The sequence below is a fragment of the Pagrus pagrus genome (genome assembly GCF_965226575.1).
Source record: "Pagrus pagrus genome assembly, chromosome: 7".
Taxonomy (NCBI): Eukaryota; Metazoa; Chordata; class Actinopteri; order Spariformes; family Sparidae; genus Pagrus; species Pagrus pagrus.
This window is the reverse complement of record NC_140191.1, coordinates 23,183,614-23,200,904: the sequence shown is the minus strand read 5'-3', so window position 1 is coordinate 23,200,904 and position 17,291 is coordinate 23,183,614. Positions and strand designations below refer to the sequence as shown.

Below are 17,291 nucleotides of genomic sequence, written 5' to 3'. Positions count from 1 at the left end.
GTAATTTTGTAATAAAAGTGAGTGTGACAGGGCACAATTCAAATGTTTATTTAGGCAATTGTTGTTAATATGTGAGCTGATATACAGTATTTATCAGCTCAAAGAGGGGTGTCCTTGTCAGAGTCCGGGACAGGAACACAGCTTCCTCTCCACCAGCGACAGCCTGACTGAAAGCACTCAGACTGTCAGCGCCAGTGCACCATGGACAGAGCTGCGGTGGTGTCGGCCCGCAGGACTCCCTCAGTACCAGAATGCAACATCTCAACCTCCACCCTGGCCTTTGACCATCACTTCACCACAACCACCACAGGATTACTCTTCCTGGCTGAGATAGTAAGTGTGAATATGGATTTTAAGATGTTCGGTGCCTGATTTGATGGCAAGAAGTTCATTTTAGAACAAGTGATTGTACATTTAAGGAGCAGTGTCCGGAAGTGGCAATAAATATAATGTTTATGAGAGACAATAAAAGAATAGAGAAGACAAGCTTGTTTCTGTTAGGGTAGTACAGCAGTACATGTATGAAGGCAGGTTGTGTGTTAGAAAAAAAGAGATTTTTTAATCCTTTTCTATGAAAAAGATCTGAAATTCACATGAGTAAAAATGGCATGAAAGGATTTATGTAGTATTCCTTTGACTGTATTTAATGGAGTTACAGAAGAACTATTAACCTTTTTTTCTAAGAAAATAGGAAGTTAACCAAAAAATGCCAAGCAAATCGACTCTTCCTCCTCTCTCCCTCTTATTGTCTCTCTTCCTTTCTAAATCAGCTGCGGGAAAAAGTCTGGACAGTTTTTCTGTAAATACAGTCTGGCTGGCTGCCATGCAGAGGCTGGGCAGGCCACAGTCAGACTATTCTGATTGGAAACGACTGCAACAAGTTTTAAGTGAAATTTTATTGCAGACACACTCTAAACGTGTCTATTTATATAACAGATTGTGGGATCATAACTTTCAATTCATAGATAAATTAGAAGATGGTAAAATGAAAGTTACATCCTGTAAATACCACATTTGACTGCTAATTCAGGGTTAAATTAATATGACAGGTGCACCGAAACGTCTCATGACTCGGCAGATAACCCATGAGGGATTTCATTTAAACAGAACTCAAAATTAAACTCGTGTTTTTCACCAGAAAATGTTTTCTTCTTGGATATGAAACATCCAGCAGGAATCTTTTGTTGTGAAACAGGAAGGGTGGGTTTGGTTTAGCGTAAGAGGAAAGAGATTTAGTTCCTCCACACAACACTTCAGATTCAGAGGAGATGGAGGCATGTTGGGCGCAAGGTTAGTATAGTTAACTAAGACTGACCTAAAAACTAAAATGAGATGCCACAAACATTTTAGAGAACAGGAATTAAAACAAAATAAAACAAAAAAAGTAACTGAAACAATATTGATACTTTGCAAAATACCTACAATTAAAGTATAGAGCATATTTGGTCAAATAAAGCATGAAGTGCTTCACAAAGTGCTGTGTTTGTATTGTACTAGCTATTCTGAACTTCTTAAATCTGGCTCCTGATGAATACCCCACCTCTTCCCAATATTATCAAAAACAAAACAACTAACACTGAAGCTATAAAGACCAGTGATCGATTATAAGCAGTCCTACATGTTCTTAAGTCCAGTGCATTATACTTACGTATTTCCATTTTCTGCTACTTCTTCCACTCTACCACATTTTGGAGGCAAATGTTGGACTTTTTAAATCATCAGAGTCAAAGTAGCACATTAAAATGAATTATTTTGATTAGCAATCAGATAAAAAAAACTAATTGCACAACACTGATTCTGATGATCATAAAAATGCTGAGTATTGACTGATAATTGGCCAGGCTGATGATTGGTCGACATATATACAATGTAGTGTATCATTTTGAGTCTTATGTACATTAAATGTGAGATATAATATGACTTTTGGGTACTTTTTTACAACACTATACTAAACTATACTAAAACTAAAAAAAAAATTAAACAATATAAAAAACTCGCATGCAATAACTCTTGTAATAACTCCACTGACTATAACTGCCTCAAAATGATTTATTTAATTTCCCATATCTATCTCCTTCTAAGATCTACAGTAACTGCTGTAGCTTTGACCTGTATACATAGACATATACTGTAGAGAACAACTGTGCCAAATATTTTCTGCTCCAGTCAATGGAAAAATACACCAAAAAAAACCTGTCACACCACATTTGTCTCTTTCTCCTCATGTTTCTAGTTTTATCTTTTACCTGTGTTTGTTTTTCATTTCCTTCTTTCACTCTGAAGTAAATCGAAAGGTATTTTAAGGTCTTAAATTTCTCTATTGTCCTCCAGGTGTGTGGTATGTTGGTGTGGATTCTGGTCGGGGGTACAGAGTATTTCCTGCTGTCTGCTCTCTGCTGGGTGATGTTTGTTGCCGTCCTGTGTTGGGTTCTGACCGTTTGCCTGTTCATAGTTTACCTCACTGGAGTCCACAACAGGATACCACAGTTCCCCTGGACTACCCTGGTAACACACACACACACACACACACACACACACACACACACACACACACACACACACACACACACACACACACACACACACACAGAGTTATCAGTTTTCTGCTTCATGCTTTAGAGAAAAGTCTGACTGCTTTGTACTGTTTATCTGTATTTCACTCTTCATGTCTTCTGTCTCCCAGTCACTGTGTGTGAACTGTAGTGCCGCTGCTCTGTATCTGGTGACAGCAGTAGTAGATGCTCTCTCAGTCAACCAGGCCATCAGGGGGCGACACAACTACAACTGCTGGGCAGCATCTGCAGTAAGAGCACTCCTGTTTATATGATGTGTGGAGGGAAATGTTCATCTAAAAAGAAGGTTTTTGTCATTATCTGTGTACGTATCAATAATATAAAGGAGGTTTTATGGGTTCACATAACACACAACAAGACAAGACAAGAAAAAAAAAGAGGATTGTTACAACAACCACAGTGTAATCTGGGATTTTAGCATATAAGTGACTGCACTGTGCAAAAGCAGAAAAGTCTGATCTGAGACATGGTGGCTTTTGGAGCTGATTAGATTTTTTGGACTAAGAAGAGACTTATGTTTTTAATAAAAAGCAAAGATATCCTTAACTAGTCTTGTATGGGCGTAGCTCCACATGTAGCTTCTACATTTCCCATAATGCATCTTTACTAGGTGATTTGACTGATAATGACCTCTTCAGGCTGACCTTACACACTTTGGAAACCCCTGTTATGTGACGCATAAAACATTATGTAGCAGCTTTCACATGCTGAGCAGTATTCCCTGTCAAGTGTAAACTGGACTTGGTGGAATGGCCCTTTGTAAGTGTTTTTAGGACCAACAAAAAGTATTCTGATTTTTATGGTTAGTCTGCAGAAGAACTATAATACTAAAAGCCTGGATAGTGTTTTGAAGAAAATATAATGTGATGGCACAGTTAAATAAATAAACGTGAGACAAAATCCAACATTTTTACCAACTGCTTTGGTTGGCCATAGACAAAATTTACAGTGGTGGGGTTTTGCTGCTGTAATTTGTTCTCGTGATGATGCGGACTAAAACCTGAGTCAGTGGCCTGTTATGATGGAATGAATGTTACTGATGGCACAAATCATGAATTGTATCATGATATTGACAATGAATGGGTATTTGTGGATTGGCCAGGTCCCACTGAGCAAGCAACGTCTGTGGACGTCCAAAACAGATTGATATCATGTCCGTTGTGCCAGGCCATGATCTGGACGTCCATTGACAGCCAGAATTAGTCGATAAATGACGTTGAGAAAAGACGTCCAGTCAGGCCATAATCTAGACATCCACTGACATCCAGAATTAGTTGAGAATAGACGTATACACGTCTATACAACGTCCAGAAAAGAGGCGTATAAAAAACCTTCATTCTGGCTCCCCAGAGGACGTCTTTTAGACGTCTTGGATGTCCATAAATGACGTCTAAAAGACGTGATCTAGACCACTTTTTGCTCACTGGGTCATGACCATTGAGGTATTGTGATTGTGGCACATTTTCTGTTCCTTTTTAGTGTGTAGATTGTCCACAAACACTTGGAAATAAACTAAACAAATAAAGCAATAAAGAAGTACAAATGGGAACATTTTATTTACGGCACCCAAAACGCCAGATGTGACAATGTCAATAACTTTAAGTTGTCATGCCACAGCAAGATTGACATTTAAAGAGGAATATCATAACATGACATTTGTCATCATAGCAGTAAATTACTAAAGTGAGGGGAATGTCCTCATTCTGTCATTGTACCAAAAGGAGCTGTTTACCACCTGGTTAATAACAAATGACTTCTGTAGCTCCAGGGTTCACTTTGTCATTTCTGACTGAAGTGGTTCAAACATGTGACATTTACCTGCCACGTCAGCTCTTCTGTACTAGGCTACCATGTACGGTTATTGCATTACCTGTGTGTTATGTGGACATTTAAGTTTAACCAGTGCTTTGACTTGCAGAGAGTAGATTATGATTAAATGTTTTTTAACATATTAAAAGTCACTTTTATTCCTTCTCACTGTTTCCTTGTCCCTTTCTACTTCCTCTTGTTCTTCTCTTCTCATCTGTTCTCCACTTTTCATGCCTTCAGTTCTTTGCATTTCTCACCACACTGTGCTATGCAGGAAGTAGTTTCCTGAGCTACCGTGCCTGGAAAACCACAGAAGAGGGACAATAAAATCAAGACATTGTTCAGACTTTTCTCCGGGCATCTTGACTGAGACCTGACTTCAGACCAGAACAAGGCTTCTGTCGAATTAAAACTTGTATCCTGACTGTAAATATGATCGTGATGGAATATCTTTGCTGCAGGCAGAGGGGGGTTTCGTTCTCAACAAACTTTGTGGACTCACAGTTACTACACAGTCGTAAAGCTGAGTTCATTGTGGACAAGTCAGTTTAAATACATAGAAATCTGACAGAGATAAACTGTATCATTTTGAATGCAGAATGAATAAATGAATGAATAACTAAAGCGGGTAAAATCTAACCTTTTCTATTATATTTGTAGCAGATTAGGCACTTCACAGCAGGCAGGACCATGTGACACATGTATATTCACCAGTGGTGGACTAGGTCAGTATGGTTGGCCAATATATGCAGTGGGGCACCAGCGCACAGAAAGTTGTGACATATTCATAGTGAAGAGAGGGCCCTTCACCACGTTGGGCATCCAAGAGGGCACTGTCCCACTTTTTTCAAACATGGAGCCCCCAGGCCCTTTTTTAATCACTTTTTAAGTATCGATGTAAACAGTTAAGGTTGACTCTCTAATCAGAATGATTTCAATCAGACTGAATGAATATTGTCCTTGTATTCATAGTAATTCAGTATACACATTGTGAGACTGAAGTCCAGAGTCAGTCTTTTAAAAAATGTTTTGCTTGAAATGTTTAGCTTCAATATTATTACAACCAAGTTGATTTTTTTTTCTTGTTTTATGATTTTAGGTTATCGTCACAAGGTCAAAAAAGTCAAATACAAGAGTATGCTGCATGCAACAGAATTTAATGATTCAGATTGAAAATTTCTCTAACCATTTGAAATATGCGGAAATAAAAATCATAAGTTCATTTTTAAAAAGAATTACTTTATTCATTACACAGAAGGAAAAGTAAAAAATTAAATTGACCTTATTCACATGGTGGCCATTTCCCTCATCACGCTAATCATATCATTTCATTATGTCCTGTATGGTTCATTTCCAAGATTATATTTCCAAAAAATGTCTCCAAGATGTGTGATGATATTTCTGAATATCGTATCAAACAGTAACTTTAGCTGGAATATGGTTGAATACTAACATTAGTTGTTGCTTAATGGAGCTAATCTGTTACCAAACCTCTTGTTTAACTTGAAATATGGTCCGATGTCCCTCCGGATTAAACTATCCATTTGCTTTACAGTTGTTAATCAATCAGGAAGCAGTGAAATGACAATTTGTCATGATTGTCATGTTTCTATGACTTGCACCAGAGAACACAGCAGTACGACATTTGAGCGTCCCACCCTGAATGTGATGTCAGAGACAAGTGGCCGCCATGTGAATCTGGTCTACGTGTCCAATCCTTCAGTCAGCATTCCTCAGAGTATGTGTGATGTTGATTAAGTGTGACAAATCGTATCATTTGTTTTATTTCATCATTGTTAAAAAATCATTGTTCCCTGATAAATGTATTTTTTAAATTGATCCAAAAAGTGGTATAATATGATCCAGTGCACCTTTGTCAACACATGTTGCCCTAATCAAGTAGAAAACATCATTTCAGTCGTTCATTCTGTGCTGCTGCTGTTGCCTTGATTCATGTAGAGCACCCCCCAGTGAGCCGCCAGTGAGGTAATCCCATTGCCATTGTACCGGCCACTCAGCAGTCTGAGCTCTGAGTCCGTGTGGTTTGTGTACATGTTAAAGGATATCTGTAACACAGCATCAACAGTTAATACATGACCATGAGTATTAGTGTCAATAAATGAAAGAAATGGACAGGGTAGAAGGTAAAGACCTGTGTTGGCTGGCCAACGACCAGAGAGCGCCCTCTGGAGGTCACAAAGATCACCTGATAGATGTAGTGGGAGGGGTGGTATTTACCAGAGATCTGAGGCAGACAGTGCGAGCACATAAACACAGTTGTTAGGGTGGTTCATCCTCAGTAAGTAAACTAATGTATTTTATACAAAATGATGGCTGAATACAGTTTGATACAAATTACAGTGTGACCAATTTAAAAGACCCTAACCCTACAACTATTATTTTACTGAACCTGTATTAAAAATGTTTGTAAATGTATATCAGTTAAATAAATATTACATTTAGATGGTTTGATAATAAATGAACATAATTAAATAAATGAAAAAAGATTTTAACAATGGAAGTTTCTTTTCTGAGGCAGTGTTTTTATCATAATTCATAACCTAATTATATTTTAGTATCAGTGAAGTCCCTCACCTGAACAATGACCTCATCGTCAAAGAGGATCAGCTCATGCACTCTGCTTTGTTCACGACCAACCCTTGCAGACCAAATGTATTCGTAGCGCAGTTGGATACTGCAAGACACAGAGAGGAAACTGTTAACCACCAAAGAAGACAACAAGACGTGAAGGCACTAAATGTATGAAGAATGATCGGAGAGACAACAGGAACAGCCATACATACTGTGACTGCTGTAATGAACAAGAACAATTAGACAGCACAGCAAATGCATAGAAAGCAGATATAAACACTGAAACTGTCCAAAGCATTCAGGGACTGTATGAAAATGATTTTGGCGAGAGGGGTGGCTGAACCTAATGGTTCACTTTTTAATAAATGAATGCCTTCCTCATCTTTATTCAAACGTTCCCCTTACAAGATCATCTGTAACACCATCCCCACTAATATCTCAAAGTAATATAACAGCATTGAACTGATACGACTCATTTAATCATAGTTCCTGTTTTGAACCAAGCTGAACAGTCTTGACTACCATCAGTTACTAGATACAGGCTTGCTGTAGGTCAAGAGAGGGCTAAAATATTAATGTTGGGGTAGAACAAAAATAAAGACTAATGCCTGCTCTTACAAAAATTTCAGACCACCCTCCCTTCAGCTAAAACAAATACATACTCCCCTCCCTTTCTTTGAGCCCTTCTACCCACTGATAATATTCGTACAGTCCCGAAGCACCTATGGCTGAGAAGGATATGCGACTGACCCAGTGATGTAAGTGTTGGGAATCTCCCAAACCCTGACCGCTGTGATCCTTCCTGTTCCCACTGTGGAGAAGGACGTGCCACTACCACCTCCAACAGCAACAGAGTAGGAGTTGGGCACCATGGCAGCTAGAGGGGTTAAAAAATGTTTTATGTGATGGTCAAGAGGAAGCTACTGCTTCTGGACTAACTACCCTAACCCATGTACAAAGATCTTCTTCAAAGCTTGATGTTGTGTATAAAAGTATAAAGTATATAACTGGTGTCAAAAGGTCTCAACAGTTGGGTCAGTTTCTTACGTGCTGCCACGGAGCTGGTGCAGAGCACAGCAAAGATCAGGAAGAAAAACATTCTGATTTGTGAGGGAGTCCAGAGACAACACTGGAATCAGAAACCAATTCATTAAACATCTTCATCATCATCATCATCATCATCATCATCATATAATTATAAACAGCTCTATGAACTTCTTTAGACATGAAACCAATCTGAGATTTGTTATTAGAAGTATTAACTCAACAATCTGATCTAAAATCTGTGTAAATACAGCGTTAAAAAGAGTTACGACCCACTTTGTTTAAAGCTGCAGCTTACAGATGCTTAAACTCACCTGCAGTCGGGAGCTCCTGGAGTCAGCTAGAGTCCTGAGCAGAGTATGACCTGACACTGTGACAATGGCCCTTAAATAGCGATATATCCCTTCCCCATTGCATCCATCAGAACATTCCTTCTTGACAGCTGCCAACAGCTGAACAATAGCACACCTGTTTTTATTTCTCTCTCAGGTGTGTGCTTCCTGGAATCTGAAGTTGAATCAGGAAGAGACAAAAAAAAGTAATTAAAGCTTCATGTAATTCAGGAACATATTCTACACTGTGCCTACAGAAAAGGCAGTCATATCTGATTCAAACCAGTTTATGCACTTAATCTCTCATGATGCTGTCTCTCACAAGTTAAAGTGAAACTCTCGCCAAAATGCAACCTAGGCTTTTTTGTGAAGGAACCCGAGTCAAACCTTGTGTAAAAGCATAATCACAACAAAAAAGCCACTTTTAAGATTTACCGTATTTTCATTTTCGGGTCAAAATCATTTTGAATTGCGTGCTAGGGGCAACATTACGGTAGCATCAAAACATTAAGAAAACGCGGAGCAAGCTACTGCTAGCGTGAGTTGTTCAAAAACCTTCTTTTTTAGTAAACTGTGTACACAAACAATGTTATCAATGCTTGTGTCATGTTCATGTTGTGTCGAGTCTTCTTAGTGTTTTATAAATAGCGATTTTAATGCTACCGTAATGTTGCCCCTAGAGCACGCATTTGAAAATGATTTTGACCTGAAAACGAAAAGAGATTTTCACTTTAAAATGAGATGTACTATTATTCTTTTTTTCTGAGCCCTTTAAGAACTTCTTGTCTACGTTGGCTTAGTTTATGGAAACAGCATGGACAGGAAGTTCTTTAACTTTCTTAACTCTAAAGATTGTGTCATAATTGTCAAAGCTCAAGAACAGCTAATAAAGGACCTTAGCTGAGACATTTCTAACTGACTTTAAAGTACCTGCCTGCATGTGCACATAAAATAGTTCCAACCTGAAACTGCTCACAACACGTTATGTGGATTTTCTTGAGTAACAGGGTCGTCATTTCTGGAAAGAGACATTGCTGTTGCATTTTTTAAATGTATATTTTTTAGCATTTTGAACCCCACAAGCCAAGTGGCATCTAGTTTCATTATAGTCAGGAGAAGGCAGACATCTCCAAAACTCAGCAGCTCACACCAAAACAAAAGAAATATGTATGGTGGTGAATGGTGAGAGACAAATAATCCTTTGATCACATTTGGACTGTGCCGCGAATTACACATATGATGTTTGTCAATTTAAAAGACAATTTGAGAAGGTCACAATTTGTCATAAAACTAATGAAATATAAGACTGAAATTACGTGATTATAAGGACTCCTCACCCAACAGTCCAGTTAAGGACGTTGTCTCGTTGGACGGTCACCAAAACCCATAACATTATAAAGCTGGTCCCCTATATTAGCTTGCTTGTTGGATGAGGGAAAGGGTTCGAGGTTGGTGGATGAAAAGGGGGCTTGAGTAGGGTTGCGGATTGGCTGGACCGTCTAGGAACCAGGGAGGTTGAGACTCAGAGTCGGGGTACGTCTCGATGGGCGCACGTCTTGGTTGGTGTGGTTTCATCATCCCCCCGTGGTTCCTGTGCTGGAATGGCCTGGGTCCCTGTTCTGGAGGATCTTCTTGCCATGGGATGGCGATTTCGAAGGCTGGGCTGCCGGTGATCCTGTGAGAGAGGATAGTGGAGAAGGAGAGGGTCTGGGGGGAACTTGAGACGAATGGGAGAGAAATGGTTAGGCTTGCCTATATCCACCTTATTCCTAGCCCCCATGATGCCTTGCGTGAATTATGGGCGCGATTTCCGGTCGCATTTGTTTACATGGTAACGGTAGACGCTAATCCGGTTTTCATGAGGGTTAGAGAGGTAAAACGTGGGAACATCAGCTGTCAGAGCTTAAACGAGACAACATTACAATTCCGTTGCCTATTCATATAGAGGGGTGGGAGGATGACATGAAGAAGTGGCCTAAGATAACATACAGTTGCATTTTTTGCTACTTTCTTAACTCTGTCGCTTCGGACGGGGAGGCAATGATTAATCTGAAAAGCTCTGAGGCGTATCAGTGCCTGCACAGTAATAAGTAAGTATTAATAATTCGTAATAATATTATATATACAATATAATATAATACAATATATTATATTATATTATATATACTATAATATTATAATATAATATATATTATAATAATTTTATAAGTAAGTAAGTAGTAATATTTTTTGTCAACAAAGTGAAAAGAGCACATGTATAATGTTTAAGGTGGACTTTTCAAGTTAAGTTTTTTCAGCCACATCCTTCTGGGTTCCTCATCCTTCGGTAGGCGGTGGAAACTGTACCGATTCTCACAGCAACATTCTCTCTTAGTCCGGGGTGCATGTTCAAAACATTGCTCTTGTAGCCACAGATTTAACTTCGTGTGGTTATTAGTACAACCGCGAACAGCGCAACATGTTCCCGAGCTGCGCAAGGACATTTTTAAATGCCACCGGAGCTGATCATCGTTTAGAAAAGAAAACAGTAAGAGACAACTTTCAAATAAACCACTACAGGAAACAAAAAACGCTAGCAAACAATGGCTCACTGCTACTTCCGGTGAGAACTGGAAGTTGCACCCATAATCGTTTCTACAGCAACGACCCCAGGGATAAGGTGGATAGATTTCACAGGTGATTGAATCAGGGCGACAGGTGGTTGAGTTAATGAGACACAGGTGGTTGGGTTGATGAGACACAGGTGGTTTGATTGATGAGACACAGGTGGTTTGATTGGCTGGGCCTGCGTGGCAGATCGGAGAGGATGAGCGGCGTGGTCCAGTTCCTGAACTGTAGTTATAATAACTCCATTATTTGACAAATGAACCAGTGAATTGTTATAAATCTCCTCATGAACAAACATGTTAAAATATGCAATCAAAGGTGTATCAGAGAGAAGACAAATGTTTTTTGTTTTTTTTCTACAAATTGATTTTCAGTGCTGTTAGAATTCTTTTGCATTTAAAAACGAGGTTAAGGGTGATTTTTCAAATGACTATTCACTTATTATGTGTGACACAGTTTAAAAACCAGGAAATGACATGACAGGAAAATTCCACACTATTGTTCCAGCTGGTTTTACTCACCGTCCTAATTAAACAAGTATGTACAAACTCACACTTCCCAGCAGGACATGGCTGTAAGTATGTAGAAAAATAGTTACAAAAAAGAGAGAAAGTAGAAGAAGAAATTCACAAACAACCATCATGGCAACAGTAGGTTTGTTTATTATTGATTGAATTATACAGCATATACATTCAGCATGTCCTATTCTTTGCTGTGTTGATGCTGATTGTACCTCATGAGCTGATATTCTAAACAGATATTGCACATCAACACTCACAGGTGATTTTAAGTTAAGATAAAACCTTACTTATCTAATGAAAATTCGAGTGACGCCGAGATCGAAAAGTGGCCAAAGGTATGTCGATTGCTGCTCAGCGGCTTATACCGATGCCTAGAGCCTTATGCCGTTCCTCGGAGTGGTGGCCAAAGGTATGTCGATTGCTACTCAGCGGCTTATACCGATCCCCAGACTCTTATACCGTTCCTCGGAGTGGTGTGCCGCTGTTATGACGCTGAACCTTGGCCCTGCTGTTCTCAGCCACCTTCTGTGGTATGGCCCATTGGGATTTGGGTGCTTCTATTCCATACTGGTTGCAGATGTTCCTGTGTAATATCCCAGTCACTTGGTTGTGCCTCTCCATGTACGCTGATCCAGCTAGCATCTTACACCCTGCTACTATGTGCTGGACTGTCTCAGGGGCTTCTTTGCACAGTCTGCATCTTGGGTCTGATCTACTCTGGTAGATCCTGGCCTCTATGGCTCTTGTGCTTATGGCCTGTTCTTGTGCTGCCATGATTAGTGCCTCTGTGCTGTCTGTCAGTCCAGCATTTTCCAGCCACTGGTAGGATTTCTTGATATCAGCCACTTCCTCTATCTGACGGTGGTACATACCATGTAGGGGCTAGTCCCTCCAGGTTGTCTGCTCCTCCTCCTCTGCACTCTCTTCAGGGTTCTGCTGCCTGAGGCATTCACTCGATGTTTCATCCTGGACCGTGGCCTTGACGCTCACTAGTCCTCGGCCTCCCTCTTTCCGCTTAGTGTATAGCCTCAGGGTGCTGGACTTGGGGTGGAACCCTCCGTGCATGGTGAGGAGCTTTCTAGTCTTGATATCTGTGGCTTCTATCTCCTCCTTTGGCCAGCTTATGATACCAGCGGGGTATCTGATGACTGGTAGTGCGTACATGTTGATGGCTCGGACCTTGTTCTTACCATTCAGCTGACTTTTCAGGTCCTGCCTTACTCTCTGGAGGTATTTGACTGTGGTTGACTTCCTTGTGGTGTCTTCATGGATTCCATTAGCCTGTGGGATGCCAAGGTACTTGTAGCTGTCTTGGATATCACCTATGTTGCCCTCTGGTAGGTCAGTCCCCTCAGTCCTGATCTTCTTGCCTCTCTTTGAGACCATCCGGCCACACTTGTCCAATCCGAATGACATCCCTATGTCATCGCTGTAGATCCTCGTGGTGTGGATCAGTGAGTCTATTTCTCGCTCGCTCCTGGCATACAGCTTGATGTCATCCATGTAGAGCAGGTGGCTGATTGTTGCCCCACTACGGAATCTGTACCCGTAGCCAGTCTTCGTGATGATCTGACTGAGGGGGTTCAGGCTTATGCAGAACAGCAGTGGTGATAGCGCATCTCCCTGGTATATGCCGCACTTGATGTTGACTTGGGCAATCGGCTTTGAATTGGCCTCTAGGGTTGTCTTCCACATTTCCATCAAGTTCTGGATGAAGGCCCTTAGGTTCCTGTCAATCTTATACAGTTCCAGACATTCCAGTATCCATGTGTGCGGCATTGAGTCGTAGGCTTTCTTGTAGTCAATCCAGGCAGTGCACAGGTTGGTCTGTCTCTTCTTACAGTCTCGGGCGACTGTTCTATCAACCAGTAGCTGGTGCTTGGCTCCTCTGGTGTTACTGCCAATTCCTTTCTGTGCCTTGCTCATGAATTGAGCCACATGCTTACTTATTTTTGCCGCAATGATGCCTGACAGGGCCTTCCATGTTGTGCATGGCCGGTAGTTGGATGGGATGGGTCCCTTCTGGGGGTCCTTCAGGATTAGGACTGTCCTGCCCTGAGTTAGCCACTCTGTGTGGGTCCCATCCCTCAGCAGCTGGTTCATCTGTGCTGCTAGGCGTTCATGGAGTGCAGTTAGCTTCTTCAGCCAGTACGTATGGATCATATCGAGGCCTGGTGCTGTCCAGCTCTTCATCTTTGAAACTCTTTCTTGGATGTCTGCCATTGAGATGGTTACTGGTTCTTGTTCTGGGAGGATGCTGTGGGCAGCTCTTAGGTCCACTAGCCATTGGGCATCGGTGTTGTGTGATGCCTCTCTTTCCCATATGTCTTTCCAGTATTTTTCCACCTCAGCTCTTGGTGGGTCTGACCGGTTGTTGTTTCCCTGCCAATGAGAGTACACTTTGGCTGGTTCAGTGGAGAACAGCTTGTTTACCCTCCTGGCCTCTCCCTGCTTGGTGTATCTCTTCAACCGGGTGGCCAGAGCTGTTAGTTGTTGTTTGGCAGTTTCGAGTGCCTCTGGTATGGAGAGTGAGTTGTACTTCCTGGGTGCCCCTTTATTCACCATGTTCCCTTTCTGCAGTTCTGCTAGCTGGCTAACTTCTCTCCGTGTTGCCTTTATCTTGGCCTCTAACCGTCTCTTCCATGGTGGGCACTGCTTGTTATGTCCCGAGCCCACCTTGTACCCAAGCATCTCCATGATTACTGTTGCTGTACTGTGTATCAGCTTGTTGGTCTCAGTGATGGTTCCTGTGGGGATTGTCTTCAGAGCAGCGTTCACATCCACTAGTAGATCTTCTGAAGCTACTTGGCAACTCAGCTTCGGTATTCGTTGGGGGCTCCAGGTTTCCAGGATCTTCCTTCTCAGGTCAGCAGCTCTTGTGTTGAAGCTGTTGGTATCTGCTGGGGCTTGGTACCCAATCTCTGGTTGTGGGGATGATGATGACATCCCCCCGCTGACCTGTCGTCCCGGCTAACCCTTGCCGTAGCATCGTTATTGTATTTCATTAATCTCTAGTTGTGATAGTAGATTTCGATTACGGATGTTGGAACACTGGGCTAACAGCTGTTTCTTTGTTAGCCTTGATTGTGGGTTTCGAAGCATCCAATGGTCCCTCATTCGCTGCATGTATCCCCTCTCTCTGGGATTGCTTGTATAGTAGCATTCCAACAACTCCGTATTTTCTGCCCTCGTCCATCTGTGTTTCGTTCCAGTAGCCCATTTCTCATCAGTTTGCCCTGGTTCCCTAGCAACTGACGCAGACCTTGTTGACCCTGGTTAATGTTTGACGAAGTAGATTTTATACCAAGTAATGTATTCTTGTGTTCTCCTAGTAAGGGAAACGTGTCAGTAAGTATTGTTTAGTTGGTTGGCTCAAAGTTTCTGCTATCGATTAGTCAGACTGGCTACAGTGGCTGGGCTAACAGTAGCCATGGGGCTAACAGTAGCCATGTTAGCTAAGGCTATCTCTTTCATTAGCTTTAAGTAGTTTATAGGCCCAAATTTAGACATATTACTTTGCTATCATATCGCAAGAATCCCACGTGTAATTACTGTCTTTATGCCTACATCCCACCAACATAACATCCAAAAGAAATACATAGCCTGCGTTCCTTTATTTACAGCAATGTGTCAAAAAAGACTACAACAATGTATACATTTACGGCAGCACTTGTTGTAAAACCAGCCCAGTGGCATTATATTTGCATATCCATCAGGAAGCGGTACCCATCCAACAGTCTCTCAGTAGCATAACAGTCTCTAGCGGCACACACCGTCGTGTGTCGGTGGAATATTAGCGGCATAACAGCGGCACACCACTCCGAGGAACGGTATAAGAGTCTGGGGATCGGTATAGGCCACTGAGCAGCAATCGACATACCTTTGGCCACCACTCCAAGGAACGGCATAAGGCTCTAGGCATCGGCATAAGCCGATGAGCAGCAATCGACATACCTTTGGCCACTTTTCGATCTCGGCGCTACTGGAAAATTCACTTTCCTCAGATGCCTGACACAGTTATAGAAATATACTGGTTATCCATACATAGATCATAATGGATTATCATAAATCAATCAACATTTCTACTGCGCTTGACTTCCTTGTGAGTGCATCAGAAACTAATAAATTCTACCAAAAATCATCTGTGAGGTCAACAAAGGTCAGTCTTCCCGTCTAAAATGAAGTTGTGATCTTTCTGGTTTATTTCACTGATTTGTTCTGCACTATAAAAATGTATTATTATTATTATTGCTTCTGTACACAGCATAATGGAACTACACCGTAACTACTATTATTGTTATCCACAAACGATTATTATTGAGGTCTATTATGCAATAGAGCAAGACAACACATTAGTCCCTGACCATAAAAATAGTATAAAGGGAAGAGTTGACCTGCAGAAGTGGCTGGTATGCCATCGTTAAACCTTGCTGAAATACCCTCTGTTGGTCACAAAGAACACCAGCAGGAAAGAGAGGAAGGTAATTTGAGAAATGGTCGAAAGAGAGGGCTGAAGTCTGAGATGATGTCACTAGAAAATAATTTCATCCATTACCCGAGCTACCGTGCCTGGAAACCCACAGAGCAGAGACAATAGAATAGAGAGATTGTTAAAGTGAAACTCTCACCAAAATGCAACCTAGGCTTTTTTTGTGAAGGAACCCGAGTCAAACCTTCGTATAAAAGTATAATTACGACGAAAAAGCCACTTTTAAGATTTACCGTATTTTCGTTTTCGGGTCAAAATCATTTTCAATGGCGTGCTAGGGGCAACTTTATGGTAGCATCAAAATCGCTATTTTTAAAACACTAAGAAGACTCGACACAACATGAAACTTTGCTCGTAGTATCACCAGAGCCTCTACACATGAACACGAGCATTGAGAACATTGTTTGTGTACACAGAGTTTACTAAAAAGAAGGTTTTTGAACAACTCATGCTAGCAGTAGCTTGCTCTGCTCGCTGCCATCTGCCAGTCGAGAAGCGTCGATCCCCGAGTGCGACGTAACATGGAGCTTTCCACCTTTACTCTCCTCCATGTTGAAAATGATTTTGAAACGAAAATACGGTAAATCTTAAAAGCGACTTTTTTGTCGTAATTATGCTTTTACACGAAGGTTTGACTTGGGTCCCTTCACCAAAAAAGCCTAGGTTGCATTTTGGCAAGAGTTTCACTCTAAGGGATCTTGTCGGATGGAGATCTGACTTCAGACCAGGACATGGCTTCAGTCCAATTAAACTTGTATCCTAATTGTAAATATGATCTTGATGGAATATCTTTGTAGCAGGCACAGGGGGGTTTCGCTCTTAACAAACTTTTGTGGACTTTGAGAACAAGAACTGAAATCTGACAGATTTCTACAGAAGTGTACAATTTTTGGCATGTTTGCTGCTGTATTTTTGAAGTTGCATGTACTGCAGTGACACATATGGATTAACAGTCAGCTGGTTGCAATTCTGCACAAGTCTGCAACATTGATAATATTTCCTGCAGGTTAGATGCTTCACAGTGGGTGAACCCATGTTAAACATGTCAAAAAAGTTCTATTCTGATTCCATGTTTTGGGGCATGTATACACACCACTGGCAGACTCAGGATGTTTGACTGGCAGAGGCGATAAAAATAAAAAGGGCTGCCGGCTATATGCAGTGGGGCACCAGAGTGCAGAAAGTCATGACATATTTGTAAGGGCACCATTTAACATGTTTGATCTACCATAGGGGCATCCAAGAGAACGCTTTCGCAGCATTTTTTCAAACGTGGGGGCACCAGGCGAGGTCACAAGAGGAAAAAGTCGAAAACAAGATTAGG

The 17,291-nt window shown here is 41.2% G+C and overlaps 2 protein-coding genes across 2 annotated transcripts; one reads left to right on the top strand and one right to left on the bottom strand.

Annotated features, from left to right (window-relative positions):
* Positions 1-201: 201 nt before the first annotated feature.
* cmtm8b (CKLF-like MARVEL transmembrane domain containing 8b) lies at positions 202-5,000 on the top strand (the record flags this gene model as incomplete). Its single annotated transcript, XM_084356580.1, has 4 exons — positions 202-333; positions 2,332-2,505; positions 2,684-2,803; positions 4,623-5,000. 4 exons carry the CDS (start codon positions 202-204, stop codon positions 4,707-4,709), a joined length of 513 nt encoding a protein of 170 aa, XP_084212706.1. The 3' UTR covers positions 4,710-5,000.
* Positions 5,001-5,428: 428 nt separating this feature from the next.
* LOC311259433 (zymogen granule membrane protein 16-like) lies at positions 5,429-8,403 on the bottom strand. The gene is made up of 6 exons (XM_084356579.1): positions 8,333-8,403; positions 8,022-8,103; positions 7,725-7,851; positions 6,978-7,077; positions 6,535-6,627; positions 5,429-6,448 (listed from the first exon to the last, which is right to left on the bottom strand). The coding sequence occupies exons 2-6, from the start codon at positions 8,071-8,073 to the stop codon at positions 6,305-6,307; spliced, it is 516 nt and encodes a 171-aa protein (XP_084212705.1). The 5' UTR covers positions 8,074-8,103; positions 8,333-8,403; the 3' UTR covers positions 5,429-6,304.
* Between the last annotated feature and the right edge of the window lie 8,888 nt (positions 8,404-17,291).